The sequence below is a fragment of the Carica papaya genome, chromosome 4 (assembly GCF_054855325.1).
Source record: "Carica papaya isolate Zhongbai chromosome 4, ASM5485532v1, whole genome shotgun sequence".
Lineage (NCBI taxonomy): Eukaryota > Viridiplantae > Streptophyta > Magnoliopsida > Brassicales > Caricaceae > Carica > Carica papaya.
In genome coordinates this window covers 22029894-22050798 of record NC_142312.1, presented here as the reverse complement: position 1 = coordinate 22050798, position 20905 = coordinate 22029894, and the positions used below count along the sequence as shown (strand labels likewise).

At 37.5% G+C, this 20905-nt stretch overlaps 1 protein-coding gene across 3 annotated transcripts; it reads left to right on the top strand.

Annotated features, from left to right (window-relative positions):
- The first annotated feature begins 1803 nt into the window (after positions 1-1803).
- LOC110810179 (Pentatricopeptide repeat (PPR) superfamily protein) lies at positions 1804-7922 on the top strand. 3 transcript variants are annotated; one of them, XM_088218144.1, is made up of 4 exons: positions 1804-2117; positions 5081-7204; positions 7293-7508; positions 7596-7922. In XM_088218144.1, exon 2 carries the CDS (start codon positions 5144-5146, stop codon positions 7193-7195), a length of 2052 nt encoding a protein of 683 aa, XP_088074270.1. In that variant the 5' UTR covers positions 1804-2117; positions 5081-5143; the 3' UTR covers positions 7196-7204; positions 7293-7508; positions 7596-7922. The 3 variants fall into 3 exon arrangements, with proteins under 3 accessions (XP_088074270.1, XP_088074269.1, XP_088074268.1); XM_088218143.1 differs by having other exon boundaries at positions 1804-2133; XM_088218142.1 differs by having other exon boundaries at positions 1804-3836.
- The last annotated feature ends 12983 nt before the right edge of the window (positions 7923-20905 follow it).

Below are 20905 nucleotides of genomic sequence, written 5' to 3'. Positions count from 1 at the left end.
CTAAATAACGTAAAATACCATAATATTTATAATTAGACTTCAATTATATAACAGGAAATAAGGTGAGAGATTCTTACCCGGATCGGTGTCCGAACGCTAAACTTTTGGCTGCGCCTATTGGCGGTTCTCGAATTCCCTGAATTTTCCTTCAGAAATTAAAACGTGCTCCAACTATCTAGAAATACCCCAAAAAATCTAAAATTGGTGTTGGAAACCCTTTTCAGCATATTTCGGGATTATGGCACGGTAGTGCTGCCGTGCTCCGGCGATAGCACCGTTGCTCACGACGGTGGTTTGCCTCGGACTGGCCGTTTTCGGCTTGTTTTGTGCTTCTCCCTGCGAGAAAATATATTAAGAGGCATCGGTTGGCCGAAAAAAGTAAAAAAATAGAGGCTTACCAGTGGTATGGTTTCTGGTGCAGCTGCTCCGCCAGCTCACCTTCGCGGTTGGGTATTTTAGTTCGGTCAACCTATAGAAAAAAAATGGTGATTATAATAGTGAAAAAATTGCACGAAACGGGAATTGGAAAGGGCATTAGCGAAGGCGATTTTTGTTTTTTTCGCGGCAGCACCACCGGGCTTTATCCGCGGTTTCCAGCTCATCCATCGGTCATTTTACTCTGATTTAGTCATGGGGGTATTCAAAATCAAATTTCGAGCAAATAAAATTTTTTTTACCTCTTTTGCCAGTCGGAGGTGGCTCCGGCACGGCGGCAGAAGGCGATCGACTCCCTTCTCGACGACTAGTTCTTCTTCTCCGGCAGGGGGTCTGGCGGCTAGGGTTAAGTTTTGGTGTGAAGTGGGGTATTTATATCCGTCTACTTTTAATCTGGACCGTCCATCGCGTTTGATCTAGAGCGTCCGATCGCGTTTAAATAGAAAGTGAATATGGACCGTTCATCGAGATTTGATATGAACCGTATAATCGTGTTTAAAGGGAGAACGAATTCAGATCGTCCACACACGCGAAAATAAATCTGGACTGTCTGATCGCGGTACGCGGATTGCCGGCGTAGCCTTCCGCGTGGCACCGCGCCAGTGTGCCTTGCCATGCGTGTTTTGGATCATCAAGGTTGCTGATTGGACGTCCTACGTGGCACATTTTTTTTAAAATATGTTTTAACCCTTAATTTCTATTTTTTTTTTCAAAAACACTCATAAAACCCAAAATTTTACTTTTTTTTCCTCAAAATTATTTTCAATTTCATCATTCACCTATTTTTTTTTTTATTTTTACATTAAATAAAAATTTAAAAATTATATTTATACATTAATTCTAAATATATTAAAATTAATTAAGGATATTACATTCTAAATTAGATATAAATTTATAAAAAGCCAACAAAAAAACATAAAATTAGAAGAAAATTTTCAGAGCCAATGTCACTCGAGTACTTTTCAGCACTCATTTAACTATCATCGTCTTATACTTAAAAATTTAATATCATAAAATTTCAACATTCATTTAATCATTACCATCTAACAGAGAGTTAATGATAAAATTTACCATACCGACTATTTTTATGACTTGATAATCACATGAACACATAGTTTTTGTCATCCAAACTTCTGTCTTACCGTGTTAGATACATTATTAAAAATAAATTTATTTAAACAAAATTCTAAAGTGCAGATTATATTTTAAACTAAAAATAGTGCAATAATACAATAGCTTTTGATGTATCATTAATTTTTAAACAATTGAGGTATGGTTCAGCTAGCTTTTCCTTTTGAAGCCCACACACACAAAATGGAACCCAAGCCCAGTCTCCAACGGCACCGTTTAGAGCGAAACAATCCTGTCCTCGGCGTGACTGTTCGAAGAAGGGTTTGGGTGGCTGGCGGGAAGATTCTGCTCTGAAAGCTTATTCTTTGACTATACTAGAAGAAGACAGAGAAAAGGACTAGATGAATCATAGCAGAGATAAAAGAGGCTTCTGAGAGGGCGGAAGCGATTTTGGAGAGAGCGTTTCGGTTTCGAGAGAGGAAAAACAAGAGGAGGCTCTTTTTACGGAGAAGAAAGGAATCTTTTTCGTAAACTTAGAAAACGAAATTGACAGAGAGAGTGAGAGAAAAGGAGGCAGAGGAAATTGAGAGAGAGATTCAAAGGCTTCAGTGGTAACTTCGACGTCTTGTATGCTTTCTACTTCGTAATGTACTCTTTTTTTTTTCTTTTAAATGAATGAAAAGATGTCTGATTCAATTATCCAACTGGGTTATTTTCTAAGCTCTTTAATTGAAAATTTCCAGTATAATCTCTGTTTCTTACATAATTAGTTGTTGGTCGAATCGGTTTAACTTAATTGAGATCAATCTATGGGGAGCCTGCTACTTGCTTGAAAAAATGCTACAACGAAGTTTTTTTTTCCTCTTTTGAGAAGGGACAGCCTGTACTGTTGGATGTTTCAGAGCTAATGACAAACTCTTGAATTTATGTATAATATGATGGTTCTTTTTTAAGTTTGCATCCTCTTTTATCTTCTCTTTTGCTACTGTTTGGTTTATTTTTTGACTGGGTTCTAAGGTGGAATCATGGGTTGAATGGTTGGTATTCTATTACTGGTTTGAAAAATGTCAATAATGACAAAAACTCTCGTGAATGAACCTTGCATTTTGTTTTGATTGTTGATTACAATTGTTGCCACTGGTTGGATCTTGTAAAGTATAAAGCTTTCGATATTTGAGGAGGATGATTAAACAGTAAGGAGAATGATGAATGAATTTGATGTTTGACAATGCTTGGCTGTGTAAGTAGCTGTCCATGGTTGAGGTATGTTCAGATTAATTTTGGCTAACTCCAGACTATGCTATAGTTATCTTTTTCTATTTAGTGCAGGTAAGGTTTTCTGTATGAACTTTGGAGTTGGGTAAATATAACTTCAATAAGGCTTCGCTTTATCTTGTGCACAAGGTTTTTTGATACGTAACCATATAGAATTTATTGAATCAAAAATCTGCTTGAAGCATTGAAGGAATCATCCAGTTACTAGGAAGTCGTGACAAGGTACCTATATTGGAAAGTTCTGCTAGATCACCTCCTTTTCAGGATGTCAATGAAAAAATTGGTTATTTCTGGACCTGCAGGGAAATGGTCTCTGGTTAGAGCTAGGTGTCAGGCATATTTCAATTTATTTGTTTTAAACTGAGTATTGAGAAAGTTTCATAAAATGTCAGTCATTTGTGTTTCTTGTTGTCATTCTTTTTCTTTATCTGTACTTTGACCCAGACCTCTACTTTGAGAAAGTGCTAAATTTCTAGCTTCTTATCCTGCTTCCAATAGAATAAAGAGCAACTTAAATTTGATTCCCTTTATTTATTTATTTATTTATTTTATTTTTTTGGGGGGGAGGGGAGGTGGGAGGAGACTGAGACAGAGACGGAGATGGAGAGAGATCTGCAACATTGTTTTGGTATGCAGGCTTGGTTATGTTTTCAATTGAGGAATTGGGTTGTTTATTAAAGAGGAATAGAGCCATGAATTTGGACTGCAACAATTACCTTCCTTCTTGATGTATTTGATATTTTCTCTCCCTTTTCTGAGTTAACAATATAACTAGGATCTGAATATTATTTCTTTATTTTGTCACTTTTAAATAAATCTAAAGAAATGCGGACACTGGTACTTTAGATAGGGCATAAACATTGCCATAAAAGGTAAGTCTTTCAAATGATTAATCTATGCCAACAGGGCACCTGTCATGTCCTGTGCATTTCACAGACTTAGAATCTTTCTTTTGATCAGTGCTCACTTTTGCATCTGATCCTGCCTCCTATAGTATCATGATGATTCCATGATCTTGAAGAGCTTCACGTCATCCGGGGAGTGACAATCAACATGTATGTCAATGTTATATTCATTAGAGGTCTTATCAGTTACTCATTCTATCATTCTCTGCCTATGCAAAAGTTATTTCAGTTTTTGGTGTATGTGTGTTTGACCCTAGGTACTGGTGACATTTTCAGTGTTTGAAATATGGTTTGAAGAACTAAGTGTTGCTGCGTTTGGTTCATTTCATTTCTTTTTTCTTATCTCTGTTAATTGCATTTACTGTCTGATTAGTTCCGCTGCATTTTTTAATCAGAATCTCTTTATATTTCTCTTTTCTCTCTTTACTGAGCTACTTTATCTTGCACTGGATCTGTGTTGATTTTTGTTAATATTATGCCTTACTTTATGTTCCACTGGATCTCTGTGTCATTTCTTTTAATATAATGCCTGTTATTACAAGACTGTCGAGAAATTATCTAAACTTCGGGTGATTGGGCTGTCTTATTCAAAGTCTGGACCAAGAATGTAGAACTTAACATGGGTGGCTGATTATGTGTTTGACAAAAAAAGCTGTGTGAGCGTCTGGTATTGCTCAAAATATATGTGGACTTAGATATACCAGGGTTTAGCTTGAATATTCATGTCTTCTTTCAATGGATGAAAGAAATTGGGTTAAGTGTGCATATGTTTACACTCATATATTCCTTCTGCTTTTGTATGCATGAATCAATGGATTCTTGTTAATCTTGCATCCGTTATAGCTTCATATTTGGGTTTAGAATTGGTGTTTGATTTTACATCAAGTACCATTTTTTAGTTACATTCTATGTAAGGTAGATTTCTTGGCTCATCATTTTCAGGTAGTTAGATTTATTTTATACTCCTTAATGATGTATCAGCTTAAAATCATCTCTGAGGGATTAGGTATTTGGTATTTGCTTGTTGGGGTGTTTTCATGAGATTTCTTTAATGTTATCTCTTTAATTTTTGATTGGTTCATTGAAAATAAATTTGGGGTTAGCTGTCTCTTAAATGATTTTCTTGAACTTTCTTCTGCTCTGGGTAAGTTTTGTAAATGCTGATTTTACCATGAATTTTAAATAGGTTCATTGCATTAAACTTTCCATAAAAACAACCAATCCCAACTGAATCAAGTGAGCCAAAGTAAAGTGCATATTACTTCTCATGTTTTGATTTGTTTTTTCTTTTTAGGTTTTTCCCCTTTGTTCTTCTTGGACTGTATTCAATGCCTCTCGCAAATTAATCATTTGTAACTTCCTCTTACTTTCTATTTTGGAATCTGCCTCAACAGGCTGTCATAAGACTATGAGAGGGCCCATTCTGCTTTCGTCATCTATCAGAGAGATATTTATGGATGAGTCTCTACCAAAGCCCTTTCAGTCCCTCCTGTAGACAAGAGCCTAGAGGAGCTTCAAATTGGCTGGAGAATTCTACTCACAATCTGCGGCAGGCAGAGATTGCAACAGTTGTTTTCTGTAATAAAATGAGACCTCATAAACTCCTTTTTCCTCAGTTTGCCAAGCACCACAAGCTTGCCAATCTAATACCCATCAGTCACTCTCTTTCCCCTGTGCACTTCTCTTCAATTCTGCAATCCATGAAGATTTCCACAGAAAACTCAATTTCCCCTCCACCTGCTGCATCAATAAGCCATGACCTGCTTCTCAGTTCTGTCCAATCTTCTCAGTGGCATTTTATAGAACACCTTTCGCCAAACCTTACACCATCTCTTATCTCAGCCACTATCTTCAGCCTTCTTAAAACCCCTGAGTTGGCCCTTGAATTCATTGCCCATATCAAGTTTCATACAATGGATATCAAAACCCATTGCTTGGCTATTGCGGTAATCTCTCGCCTCCCATCACCAAAACCCACTTTGCAATTGTTGAAGGAAACCATCAGCAATGACATTAGTGTTGGAGTAATTTTCGATGAGTTAACCATTGCACGTAATCAATTAGGTACTAAAAGTAGTATTCTTTTTGATTTATTGATAAGGGGCTATTGTGAGTTGGACAGGGCTGATGAGGCAATTGAGTGCTTTTATAAGATGAAGGAGAAAGCCTTTGCTCCAAAGATTGAGACTTGTAATTCTATGTTGAGTTTGCTCTCAAAATTGAATAGGACAGAGAGCGCGTGGGTTCTCTATGCAGAGATGTTTAGTATGGGGATTAAGTCAACTCTGTATACATTTAATATAATGATTAATGTGTTGTGCAAGGAAGGGAAGTTAAACAAGGCCAAGCAATTTATTGGGATCATGGAGTGTTTGGGAATCAAGCCCAGTTTTGTTACATTTAACACCTTAGTTCATGGGTATTGCTCAAGAGGAAGAGTTGAAGGGGCTCGTTTGATTATCAATGAAATGAAAGCTAAAGGGATCGAACCAGATTTTTACACGTATGGTTCTCTAATTAGTGGGTTGTGTAAAGAAGGAAGGCTTGAGGAGGCTTCAACGACATTTGAGAAGATGAAAGAAAATGGGTTGTCTCCAAACGCTGTGATGTATAATATATTGATTGATGGGTATTGCAACAAAGGGAACTTGGAGTTGGCTTTTCATTATAAGGATGAGATGGTTAAGAAGGACACTATGCCAACTGTTTCAACTTACAACATGTTGATTCATGCATTGTTTATGGAGAGTAAAATGGACAAAGCTGATGGTATGATCAAAGAAATGAAAGAGAAAGGAGTAGCTCCCGATTCCGTCACATATAACATATTGATAAATGGATACTGCAGATGTGGGAACCTGAAGAAAGCTTTTAGCCTCCATGATGAGATGGTAAGTAAGGGGATTCAGCCTACACGAATAACTTATACCTCGCTTATTTATGTTTTAGGTAAACGGAACAGAATGAGGGAGGCGGATGACTTCTTTGAGAAAACATTGCGGAAAGGCATCACACCGGATCTTATAATGTTAAACACCTTGATTGATGGTCACTGTGCTAATGGAAATATGGAGCGTGCCTTTTCACTGCTGAAGGAGATGGATAGGATGAAAGTTCCTCCTGATGAAGTGACTTATAATGCCTTAATGCACGGATATTGTAAACAGGGAAAAGTCGAAGAAGCTCGTGAGCTTCTTGATGAAATGAAGAGAAGGGGAATCAAACCTGATTACATCAGTTACAATACCCTCATCAGTGGGTATAGCAAGAGAGGCGATATGAAAGATGCATTCAGAGTTCGAGATGAGATGTTGAGTATAGGTTTCAATCCCACTCTTCTAACTTACAATGCCTTGATACAAGGTTTATGCAAAAACCAAGAAGGGCATCATGCGGAGGAACTTCTGAGAGAAATGTTTAGTAAAGGCATTACTCCTGATGATAGCACCTATTATTCTCTGATTGAAGTGATGGGAAACACTAACACCAGAGGAGACTGCCATCCATAATCTTTATTGGTAAGTTTTTAAAAAGATTTTGACCTTCCATAAGTTTGAGCTGTAATTTTTTTTGAGCTTCCAAATTTATGTTTTCCTTTTTACTTAGCCATTGGAGATGTAGATGAACAAGAATCAGTAGGAAAGCTCCATGTGAAACAAGAGTTGCCCGGAGCAGAAGTTTTTAGAAAACTTCTGAGGAGGAAGAATCTTCACAGCGGAAGAAAAAGAAAGAGCATGCCATGCTGCTTTGATGTTCAAGACTAATGATCCTTCTTGCACGGTTATCTTGCAACCATCCTATGTATGGAAGGGCTTGCTATTGGTGAGTCCTCAAACTCGATACTTTGAATGACAGTTATCAGTTGCACCTGTCGATGATGCTAGTTAGCCTTGTTTTTTGCTTGTTCAGCATATGCCCTGCAGACTCAGAAGTATCTGAGGGGGGTTGCTGGATGCATCACCCTTCCATTGCCCGAAGGAAAGGAGTGGGCTGTTTGCTGTGTTACCGGATAGGGTGCTGCAAGGTTGGGCAAGAGATGGCCTGAGTTTGTATGGCAAGATGACTTGAAAAAAGGTGATGATTTTGTCTTTGAGCTGATCGGAACGAGATATGTGGTTCTGAAAAGTTACCATTTTTTGAGTTCTTGAATTTGCTTGAGCACCAGCTATGAAACCCTGAAGTAGAATATTCAACAAACCAATATAATCTATAATCTCGTGGTTTATAATTTGCTCAGGTAAACTTGCTGTTCTGCTAATGCATTTTTCATCATTCAATTAAAAATGAAATATTTCAAATAACAATTTGTAAGTAGTAGTTTTGAAGTTTTTACTGCTTAGTTTTGAATTATATGACAAATTATTCTAGTTGTTTTTTAGTCATAATTTGTAAGCATCTAAACCAAATTAGTCAAACAAACAGAAATTAATTTCTTAAATGCAATATATAAATTTTGAAAGAGATATTGCAAGCTCAATTTATAGAAATCATATCATCAATGTCGTGTTTATCTAACGTTTATGCATCGATGAATGTTTTTCGATAATTTTTTTAAATATTATAATATTTAATATTTTATTTCATCAATAAAAAACGAAATTTATTTGAACAAATAAAAATTTTATAAAGTTTTTATTATCTTATTAATCAGAGTTAAAAATACATAATTATAATATTTAGAAACAAATAATTTTAATTTAGTAGTCAATAATGTGATTTAATTATAAATTAGAATACATTAAAATATGCACCATCAATCTGGTTGTTGAAATGGTCTTATAGTTTCTATTTGTTATGTTCTGGAGAAGATGAAGCAGAAATATATATATGTACATATTTATATACGTATTCAAAGATTTTGCTTCTACGTAAGCAGCGGGTAGTTTCCCTCCCATTCAAAAAGGGAAAATCTGAGGAAGATGAAGGAGAAGATATGAAAACAGTTGCTAACGAGAAGCCGCATGATATTTTTGCAGCTTGTTTAATTTTTTTTTTTTAATTACGTTGAAAATTAATATAAAAATTATAATTTATTTTATTTATTATAAATTTAAATTTAAATATAATTTATTTTTTTAATTTTATATTTATTTATAGAATTTATCTTTTAAAATATTTAATTTATATTTATTTTTTAAATTGTAATATATTATTTTTTAAAAAATTTGATTAAATGTAAATGTAACGGCTCCGAAAATTTAAAATGAAATGTATATTAAAAATATCAATGCGGAAATGAAGTTAAAAATTCGATTAACATTCCTTACACTAAAACCAAAAAACGTGCTCACAAAATATAAAAGATCAAACTAGCTAAAGGGAAAAATTGAAAGTAAAAGTTACGAATATGACTATGGAGTCTTTAGGCGTCCCCTTCGTCGTCCTCCTGCGGAACCGGCTCGAGAACAATGTCTTCCTGATCTAAAATGATTAAATAAGGAATGAGCTACACTAGTCCAATAAAGACATCACGATATCTCACCGTCACGGAGGTAAAGGTGGGTAGAAAACACAAAAAGACTAATGGAGCATAATTTACAACAAATTCTTTTATCAATAATAAACCCTTCACCATCTACTTATCTCGGTGAAATTCATAAAACAGTATACAAAAGCAATAACATTATCATCATCATAAAATCATATATGAACTGTATAACATAATACTTATCAAGCCTTTTGTAATTTAATTGTTACACAACATATTTTCCTCATTTACCAGCCCACTAGTATCCATGGGGATCCATAGGGGTCCCACTACCCGTTAACCCTTAACACTTGAAATTATATTCCAGGGCCGTCCCCATACCCCGTCTGGTATGGGCACCAAAACTATAAACCTCATTACCCCGTCCGGTATGAGGGTGAAACGGGCCGTCCCCATACCCTGTCCGGTATGGGCACCAAAACACATAAGATCTCCATACCCCGTCCGGTATGGGAGACCACAATCCCGGTAGGGTTCCCTACGGACCCGGTCCGTCCACCATCTCCCAAAATATCTAGTCAGGCTGACCACATTATACAATTACCCATTTACATAATCTTTCATTCTCTTTTCCCTCAGTCAGCATCATTAATCCACATACAAATAAGCAAACGGTAATTTATGCCAAACAGACAACATACAGCATCAATATCCCAGTCATTCAATCCATAATCAGTAAAACAGTAAAATATGCACATGAAACTATAAAATGAAAAAATCAAACCTCATACTGCATTTAAAACTGTAAAACATGCCAAATAACAGTTAACCGACAAACACACTAGACTCGGCCTCCATTAGCGACCTTAAGCAATTTCACACATTCGTTGATTCATGAAATACCGTTTTATCATTTATTGGACTTTAATACCGTGATAGAAAATAGGGTGAGGGGTCCTTACTCGTTTCGGGGTCCGAACACGGCTTCACAGTGCGCCTACAGGCTGTCCTTAATTTTCCCTGAATTTTTTCCGGGGAACTGAAACGCACTACTGGTACCTGCACGTGTTCCAAAAAATCCCAAATTAGGCCCAGGGCCCCTTTTTGGCCAATATCGCAATTCTGGCACGGCGGCTCCGCCGTGCTCCGGCGACGGCGCCACCGCTTGTGGCAGCGTTTCGCATCGGTTTGGCCGTTTTCGACCGTTTCCGGCCGAATTCGGCCACACTTGCATCGATCCTTGCGATAAAACAATCTTAGGGCCCTCGGGGGGCCAAAAAGTTATGAAAAACCGAAGCTTACCGGCGGCGGTGCTCTCGGGTGCGGCGGCTCTCCGGTGAAGTTCGTGTTTTGGTGATTCGGCTCTAATCAACCTGTAGAGAAAAGAATGGTGATCACGGTGATATAAAAATTGCATCAACGGAGGCCGGGAAGGGCCGGCCTTATCGGAGGCAAAAATCGAGAAGGGGCGCGGTGGCGCCGCTGGGTTTCGGCCGTGTTTTCTGGCCGTTTGGCCGGGATTTTGGCTCCGATTTGGCCACAGGGGAAATTAGCATGGAAAAACGAGTCGGGGGTATGAAATTTACCTCGATCGACGGTCGGAAATCTCCCCGGTGCGGCGGCGGGTGGCGGCGGCCGGCGTCTCCGGCGTCTGGTTCGTCTTCTCCGGCGAGGGCAGGCGGCTAGGGTTTTTGTGGTCTGGTGTGGGGGTTCTATTTATACCCTTTTGCCTTTTGATCTCAGCTGTCCATTTTGTTTTAATATGAGCCGTCCGTTTTTTGATTAAATCTGGGCCGTCCGTACGCATGCTTGATCTGGGCCGTCCGATCGCGCGTACGCGGATCGCCAACGTGGCCCGTCCCCGGTCGACGTGGTTTTGCCACGTGGCAGGTCCTGGTTGGCCGAGACTGCTGACTGGGTCCGTTAACGTAGCTGCTGACGTGGCCCCGTTTTTTTTTTTTTTTTTTTTCTTCTTCTTCAATTTCCCGGGCGTTACAGTAAATCATTTAATAAATTCAATAAATTAATGTTCAATTTTTTCCATCCAAATATTTTTCATGCTTAATTTTTCACTTTTGCACTAAAAACGAAAGAAGCTATTTTTGGAGAGAGATGAGCCTCTGAGAGTCATGAGCCTGAGCAAATTCTAATTTTGTTCCTTTCAAATTTGAAGAAAATTATAACTATAAATAATAATAAATGTATTAATTAACTTAAAGTATTTTACCGCTATAACATATGTTGTTAATTTTAAGTTTGAGGATGCATTTTAATTAGGCTAAAATTATTTATAAATAAAAATAGATTAATTATTACAACTGTTGCATTAAGTAAAATATTTTAATTATGGGGTAAAGAGATTTTAAAAACATATTATGAATAATTAATAAAAGGAATGTTGAAGTGGTGGGTCCCACATTTTGAGTATGATTGGTAACACCGAAAAGAAGAAATTGAAGCATCACTACTCCTACTTTTTGCCTTTAAATCAACAGAATATCCCATATATATTAAAGACGGTCAATTTCTAGGTCTTTCAGCCAGTATATATACACACATATATTTGTAGCATGTACGTATAAAATATAAGTTCAAAAAAAAAAAAAAAAATTGACTAAATAATTTTATTTTTTAGTAGAACTTTTAATTATACAAATCTTAAACTTGTTATTTTAATTTTAATTCTGATAAACTTTTAGATTAGATAATATACTTTATATTATAAATTTTTTATTTTTAATGCTTACGTTAATATTTTATATATATTTTAAGAAGTATTTTATATTTATTATTGAAAATATTTTGCATATATATTTGAAAAACAATTCCCTCACATATTAGCCAGCAAATTTCTAGAGTAATTAATTATATTATTAGAGCCCAGTAATTTGCGACTCTCCAATCACAGTCTTGTTTAAATAAATAAAAACTTGTTTTTTTTGGGTCATCTCTTTCAATTAGTTAATTTCTTTTTTTAAAAAAAAAGAATAAAAGACAAATTAGTAATTCACATGAATTAAGTCACCCTTACTTTTTACTTCCTGTTAATAATTGAAGATTACCTTTTACTTTTACTATAACTCTAATATAAAGTAAAATAGTACTCATATACATTGTAACACAAGACATTTAATTTTTTGATTTTTATATATATTATTATTTATTAATTAAATTTAATTTAGTTATTTTTATTTTTATTTTATTTAATTTAATTAAAAAAAAAAAAAATAATAATAATAATAATAAAGTTGAAAAAATTAGTTAAGGATTTAATTGAAAATAATTTTTAAAAAAATGAGTAAAAATTTAATTTATGAAAGTATTTTTAAAAGAAAAATAAAAAACCGGGGGTCAAAACGTTATTTAAAAAAATTATATCACGTTAGATGCTTGGTCAGCAGTCCCGACCAACCAGGACGCGCCAGGTGGCAGAGGCGCTGACGCAAGAGGCCACGCGGGGGGGAGCCACGTGGGCGATCCGCGTGCGCGCGATCGAACGGCTGAGGTCCGTTCTCGCGCGCATGGACGACTCAGATTGAAATCATGCACGGACAGCCAAGATTGAATCGCGCACGGACGGTCCAAATTGAATCGCGCACGGACGGCCCAGATTGAATCGCGATGAACGGTTCAGATTCACTCTCTATTTAATTGAGATCGGACGGTCTAGATCAAAAGCGATGGACGGCCCATATCAAAAGTAGATGGGTATAATTAACCTCATCCGCACTCAAACCCTAACCCTATCCGCTAAAGCCCCTCGTCGGAGAAGACAGCCCAGCCGCAGGGGAGCCGATCGTGCCACCCGCCGCCACACCGGAACCTTTTCTGACGGTAAAAAAAGGTAAAATTTTTTTCTCTTGCACGAAATTCAATTTTAAACGCACCCATGGTTAAATCGAAGTGAAAGAATCGGCCAATTGGCCGAAAAATGCCGCAGCAGAAAATTTCACAAACTGCTTCCGATGAGACCTTTCCCGATTCCCATTTAGGATAATTTTTCCATCGTTGTGATCACTGTTTCCTTCTCTACAGATTGACCGGAGCAAAACACCCAACCGCAACGTGAGCTAGAGGAGCCGCCGCACCGGAAAGCCCCGCTGCCGGTGAGTTTCAGTTTTCTACGTTTTTTCGGCCAACCGAGGGCGCTAAGTGTGTTTTCTCACAAGGAACCGATACAATTTTGGTTGAATTCGACTGAAAACGGTTGAAAATAGCCAACCCGAGGCGGATCGCTGCCGCAAGTGGCGGAGCACGGCGGAGTCGCCGTGCTGGATTTTTGAAATTGGCTGAGTAAGCCTTGGGTATGATTTTTGGGTTATTTGGGACATTTGTAGGTACTGTAAGTGCGTTTCAATTCCCGAAAAAAAAATTCTGAGAACCCAGGGACTGCCCGTAGGCGCAGTAAGCCATTTAACTTTTCGATGTCAAATCAAGTAATGACCCCTCACCCTATTTCCTATCATGAAATTAAACTTGAATAAATAATAATATGGTATTTTGTACAAATTAAATAGATGTGCATAATTAATTACAGATTGCTAATGGAGCCCGAATTGGATATTGTTCTCTGTTGATTTGTTTTACAGTTTAAAAGCATGATGATATCTGGTTTATATATTTTATGGTTTAAATGCATGTATTACTGCCTTACTTGACCACTGCTTGACTTTTGAGATTTAAGATATGATTGCATTATCGGATGCATGTTCATTGTTTATGCGATTATGTTTGATTTGGTAACAGAGACTAAAAGAAAATAGGAAAGGGGTGTGATATAATAAACAGATAAGATGGCAGACTCACTAGGTATCATGGGAGATTATTGATGGACCAGATTCATAGGGAACCCTACCGTGAACATTGTCTCATACCGGACGGGATATGGAGACTTGGTCATTTGGCGCTCATACCGGACGGGGTATGAAGATGGCCCGCTTCACCATCATACCGGACGGGGTATTGAGGTTTAATGTCTCGGCGCTCATACCGGACATGGTATATGGTCGGCTATGTAATTAAGACTATTAAGGAAAAGAGTTCACGTATAGCGGGGACACCTCTATGGATCCCCATGGATATTAGTAGGTTGGTGAAACGAGAAACGGTTACGATTTCGTTTATTGTTAATAAATATGAATTTATGATATGTTCTATGTTGCTGGTCGTACATGAAGTTATGATCTGTATGATATTATTACTTTTATAATTTGTTTTCATAAATTTCCCAATGGTAAGTAAAAGGGTAAATGGTTTTATTTTAAATAAATGTATTGGTTTAAATCTACTGCTCCATTTGTTGTTTTGATTTTCTACAAACCTTTACTTTTGTGCCGGTAATATAGTGTGATGTCCTTATATGGTTAGTGTAGCTCATTCCTTATTTAACTATTTTAGATCAAGAGGACCTGATTCTCGAGCCCGATCCACAAGAATACTACGAGTAGATGATAGATACTCTATATTTTTCTTTGATTTTCTCATTTATCATGTTTCTTTCAGAGAATTCATTTCGTGATATTTGTTTAGTACTTTGAAGTTATTGCATAAGGGATGTAAACCTTAACTTTTTATTTCACTTTCGCATTTAAATTATTATATATTTTCTTTTAGATTTCCGGAGTCGTTACATTTGGTATCAGAGTCGCGTTCCTCGGACCCGTCCCTTACACAATAATACTTAGAGAAACACCAAACCAATGAATTATCACTCAACCATTTCTTGTGAAATGTAGGTGCAGAGAGATAAGAAGAGGAAGACCCCTACTAAACCGAGCAGGCCGGGATGGTTCGCTTAGGGAAGACGTTGACAGATATTTGAGATGCTAGAAACACTCATTGCTGCCCAGCAGGGCCGAGGGGAGAGGAGAGAGCTACCTGCCCTCCCCCGCTGCCACAGGTTGAGCCACCACTGCAGCGAGAGGATCTCAAGCCACCCCGGTACGACCCTGCTCCTCCACAATACCACCCAACACCACCGCAGTATGATCCGGTGCCCCAGCTACAGTACCGCCCAACACCGCCATAATATAATCCAGTGCCCCCACCGTATCAGCAAGTACCACCATAAGGCCCCCCAGTCTATCCTCAGCCTGGCCCAGTCCCTTTTTCACCCGACCCAATTCCTCCCACGATTGACTCGGGCTACATAGAGAGGTATAATAGATTTTGACTTGAGCATACCACCTTCCTAGGACCCATCATATCTAAGGATGAAGTATCAGTGAGCCCTGAAAAAGTTGAAGCGGTGCTCGGCTGGGGGAAATTGATATCAGTTAAAGAGATCCGTAGCTTTCTGGGAATAGTGGGCTATTACCGCAGGTTTGTTGAAGGATTTTCTAGTCTAGCTGCTCTCCTGACCCGACTCACAAATAAAAATGTCAAGTTTGAGTGAAATGAGGACTATGAAAGAAGTTTTTCAGAACTAAAGAAGTGACTGACTACTGCACCTGTGCAGACCTTACCGAGAGGATTAGAGGGATATACAGTTTACAGTGATACCTCATATATAGGCCTGGGTTGTATTTTAATGCAGCATGGGAAGGTTATAGCCTATGGGTCCAGACAGTTAAAGAGTCATGAGAAAAACTATCCCACCATGACTTAGAGCTTGCCGCAATCATACACGCCTTGAAGACTTGACACCATTATTTATATGGAAAGACCTTTCAGATCTATACCGATTACAAGAGTTTGAAATACATATTCACTCAAAATGATCTCAATATGCGTCAAAGAAAGTGGATAGAACTTCTTAAGGATTATGATTGTGACATCTTGTATCATCCGGGTAAGGGCAACGTATTAGCCGATGCACTCAGTAGAAAAAGTACAAGTATATTAGCCAATTTGATGGTTATAGAATGCAGGCAGATTGGAGCCACACAACAGGTTCGACTTCAGGACTTGAGGAGAGTCACATGTTTGGGCCATCTGACCGTTCAACTTGAGTTAATCCAGAGAATAAAGAAAACTCAGTCAGTCGATCCTGCCCTAGTAGCCATCGTGAAAGATGCAGAACAGAGAGTTAACTCAGAATTCTGAGTCTTCAGCAATGGGTTGCTCCGATTCTAGGACATGATGTGTGTTCTAGGTGACAATGAGTTAAAGAGAGACATCATGACAGAGGCCCATAAGTCAAAGTTTGCCATGCATCCCCGAAACACTAAAATGTACCAAAGTATGCGACCTTGATTTTAGTAGAACGGAATGAAAAGAGATATAGCAGATTTTATTTCTAAGTGTTTGGTATGTCAGCAAGTCAAGACAGAGCATTAGTGCCCAGACGGACTATTTCAGCCATTACCGATCCCAGAATGGAAGTGAAAGCATATTACCATGGACTTCGTAATAGGATTACCTAAGGCACGCTCAGAACATGATGCCATCTGGGTAATTGTCGACTGGCTTATCAAGTCTTCCCACTTCTTGGCCATCAGAGTGACTGATCCCTTGGACAAGTTAGCAAGAATGTATATCCAGAAAGTAGTCAGATTACATGGAGTCCTAGTGATAGTGGTGTCCGACAGGGACCCCAGGTTCACTTCTCGGTTTTAGAGTAGCTTTCAGCAAGCCATGGGAAGGAAACTGTCCCTCAGTACTGTATTCCACCCTCAGACTAATGAACAGTCAGAAAAGACAATCCGTACACTTGAGGATATGCTCCAAGCTTGTGTCCTTGACTCCAGGGGCCATTGGGACGACCATCTACTCCTGATAGAGTTCGCCTACGACAACAACTACCAAACGAGTATTGACATAGCTCTGTATGAGACGTTATATGGGCACCCATGCAAATCGCCGATTTGTTAGGAATAAGTGGGTGATAGAAAATTTTTCGGCCTAGAGCTGGTAGAGGAGACTACATCCAAAATATTAAGATCAAGAAGAACATTCAAATGGCTCATAGCAGACAGAAGAGTTATGCGGACACCCGGAGGAGAGATCTAGAATTTGAGGAAGGCGACTGGGTGTTCATCAAAGTCACTCCTTTCACGAAAATCAATAGGTTCGGCAGGAGAAAAAAACTGAACCCCTGATTTATTGGATCATTTGAAGTCTTAGACAAGATTGGTACCGCCGCCTATAGACTAGCACTGCCTTCAGAACTTTCTAAGGTCCACAATGTGTTTCATGTGTCTATGCTATGCAAGTATAACCTTGATCCCTCTCATGTCTTGGCCCACGAGCCTCTTCCACTCTAAGAGGATTTATTCTATGAGGAAGTATCAGTCGACATTGTGGATCGAAAGAGTAGATTATTTAGCAATCGGGAAATATCCTTTGTAAAAGTCATATGACAGAACCACACACCAAGGGAGGCTACATGAGAGGTAGAATCTGACTTTAGAACCCAGTATCCCAAGCTGTTCAAGTAAGAGCAAGAGACAAATTTGAGAGACCAAATTTCTTTTAAAGGAGGGAGAGTTGTAACACCCAACATTTAATTTTTTGATTTACATATATATAATTATTTATTAATTGAATTGAATTTGGTTTATTTTAATTTAATAAAATAATAATAATAATAGTAATAAAAAGGGTGAAAAAATTAGTTAAGGATTCAACTGAAAATAATTTTAGGAAAAAGGGGTAAAAATTTGGGTTATAGGAGTATTTTTAAAAGAAAAATTAGAAACCGGAGTCAAAACGTAATTTAAAAAAATTACGCCACATCAGATGCCTAGTCAGTAGCCCCGACCAACCAGGACGCGCCAGGTGGCAGAGGCACTGACGCGGGAGGCAACACGGGGGGAGCCACGTGGGCGATCCGCGTGCGCGCGATCGAACGACTGAGGTCCGTTCCCGTGCGCACAGACGGCTTAGATTAAAATCATGCATGGACGGCCCAGATTGAATTACGCACGGATGGCCCAGATTGAATCACGCACAGACGACCCAGATTGAATTGCGATGGACGGTCCAGATTCAATCCCTATTTAATCGCGATGGACGACCCAGATCAAAAGTGGATGGGTATAAATAACCCCATCCGCACCCAAACCCAAACCCTAGCCGCCAGAGCCCCTCGCTGGAGAAGATAACCAGCCGCTGGGGAACCAACCGCCACCACCCGCTGCCGCACTGGAACCTTTTCCGACTGTCAAAAAAGGTAAAAATTTTCTCTCTTGCACGAAATTCAATTTTAAACCCACCCATGGCCAAATTAGAGTGAAAGAACCAGTCAATTGGTTGGAAAACATCGTCGAAGCTCGGCGATGCCGCCGCAGGAAATTTCACAAACCGCCTCCGATGAGGCCCTTCCCGATTCCCATTTCGCTTAATTTTTCCACCGTAGTGATCACCGTTTCCTTCTCTCGTGTTGATCGGAATAAAACGTCCAACTGCAATGTGAGCTGGAGGAGCCGCCGCACTGGAGAGCCCCGCCGCCGGTGAGTTTTGGTTTTCTACATTTTTTCGGCCAACCGAGGGTCCTAAGTGTGTTTTCTCACAGGAACTGATGCAAGTTTGATTGAATTCGGCCTAAAATGACCGAGAAAGGTGGATCGCCGCTGCAAGCGGCAACGCCGTGCCGAATTTCTGAAATTGGCAGAGTAGGCCCTAGGTTTGATTTTTGGGTTATTTGGAACATTTGTAGGTACCGTTAGTGTGTTTCAGTTCCCGAAGAAAAATTCTGGGAATTCAAAGATCGCCCGTAGGCGCAGTAAGCCATTTAGCTTTTCGGTGTCAAATCAAGTAAGGACTCCTCACCCTATTTCCTATCATGAAATTAAAGTTTGAATAAATAATAATACGATATTTTGTACAAATTAAATAGATGTGTATAATTAATTACGGATTGCTAATGGAGCCTGAATTAAACATTGTTCTCTGTTAATTTTTATTGATTTATTTTACAATTTAAAAGCATGATGATATCTGGTTTATATATTTTATGGTTTAAATGCATATATTACTGCCTTACTTGACCACTGCTTGATTTTGAGATTTAAGATATGATTGCATTATCGAATGCATGTTCATTGTTTATGCGATTATGTTTGATTTGGTAACGGAGACTAAAGAAAAACATGAAAAGGGTGTGATTTAATAAACATATAAGATGACAGCCTCACTAGGTATTATGGGAGATGGTGGACGGACCGGGTTCATAGAGAACCCTACCGTGAACGTTGTCTCATACCGAACGGGGTATGGAGACTTGGTCATTTGGCACTCATACCGGACGGGGTATGCAGATGACCCGCTTCACTCTCATACCAGACGGAGTATTGAGGTTTAATGTCTCGGTGCTCATACCAGACGGGGTATAGGATCGAATATGTAATTAAGACTGTTAATGAAAAGGGTTCACGTACAGCGGGGACACCTCTATGGATCCCCATGAATATTAGTAGGTTGGTAAAACGAGAAATGGTTACGATTTCATTTATTGTTAATAAATATGAATTTATGATATGTTCTATGTTGTTAGTCGTACATGAGGTTATGATCTGTATGATATTATTACTTTTATAATTTATTTTTATAAATTCCTCAATGGTAAGTAAAAGAGTAAATGGTTTTATTTTAAATAAATGTATTGGTTTAAATCTACTGCTTTATTTGTTATTTTGATTTTCTACAAACCTTTACTTTTGTGCCGGTGATATAGTGTGATGTTCTTACTGGGCTAGTGTAGCTCATTCTTTATTTAACTATTTCAGATCAAAAGGACCTGATTCTCGAGGCCGATCCGCAAGAATACTGCGAGTAGGTGCTAGATACTTTATATTTTCTTTTGCTTTTCTCATTTCTCGTGTTTCTTTAAGAGAATTTATTTCGTGATGTTTGTTTAGTACTTTTAAGTTATTGTGTAAGAGATGTAAATTTTAACTTTTTATTTCGTTTTTTTACTTAAATTATTATATATTTTCTTTTAAATTTCTGAGATTGTTATATATATATTTTTATTTAAAAATTAAATTACATTATTTATCAATATAAAATTGGAATGAACAAAACATAAAGCAATGCTAAGGATTTCTACATTATATGAATTTTTCTTTTTTTCTTTTTTTTTTTTAAATATTATATATATATTTGTATGTACATATTTATATAATTGATTTGGTGTGCATCCAGACACTTTCTAAAAAAGCATGTCAGTGACAGCTAAGACTGACAAGGCAGAAAAGAACCCATCGGCATCCATTTCATCACTTCCCATTTTACCCTCTTCCATAATTTATATAAGATATGCTAATTATTATTATTATTTCTTTTAATAAAAGAATTTGATTGGATAAGATTTGTAGTATTTTAAAACTCTATTAATACTAATAATACAAATTAACAATAAATGAAGCTTCATTAATTTAAATGTGTCAAATTTTTAGTTCAATGAACCTCAAAAATTTAACTCAAAGTCTGTCTATTAGGAGTGAGTGAATCTCTAAAAAAAAAAACTTGATTGAATAATTTGCTTCAATTTAAAGTTAATGTTTAGTTCAATCGTCTTAACAATTGGCAATTATTTGAGTTTAAAATTACAAAAAAATGTGATGATTAATTTAATTTTCAATTTGTTAAAAAAATAGTAACTATTTTATAATTTTTTAAGTTTAAAATTACAAAAAACGTGACAGTTAGTTTAATTGGTTTAATTTTAATTGATTAGTTGTTTCTTAAAAAATATATATTTTTTTATTTTTTAAAAATTTAATACCCAAACCAAACCAAATGAACTCATTTAATATTAATATAATTATATTATGAGGCTCATGAAATTATTTATATCATTAAGTTGTACAGTCCGGGTATACGTGTGTATATATATATATGTGAAGGA

What these genes read in the sequence shown, in the direction of transcription:
- LOC110810179 (XM_088218144.1), top strand. Translation starts at nt 5,144, where the DNA reads ATGAGTCTCTACCAAAGCCCTTTCAGTCCCTCCTGTAGACAAGAGCCT.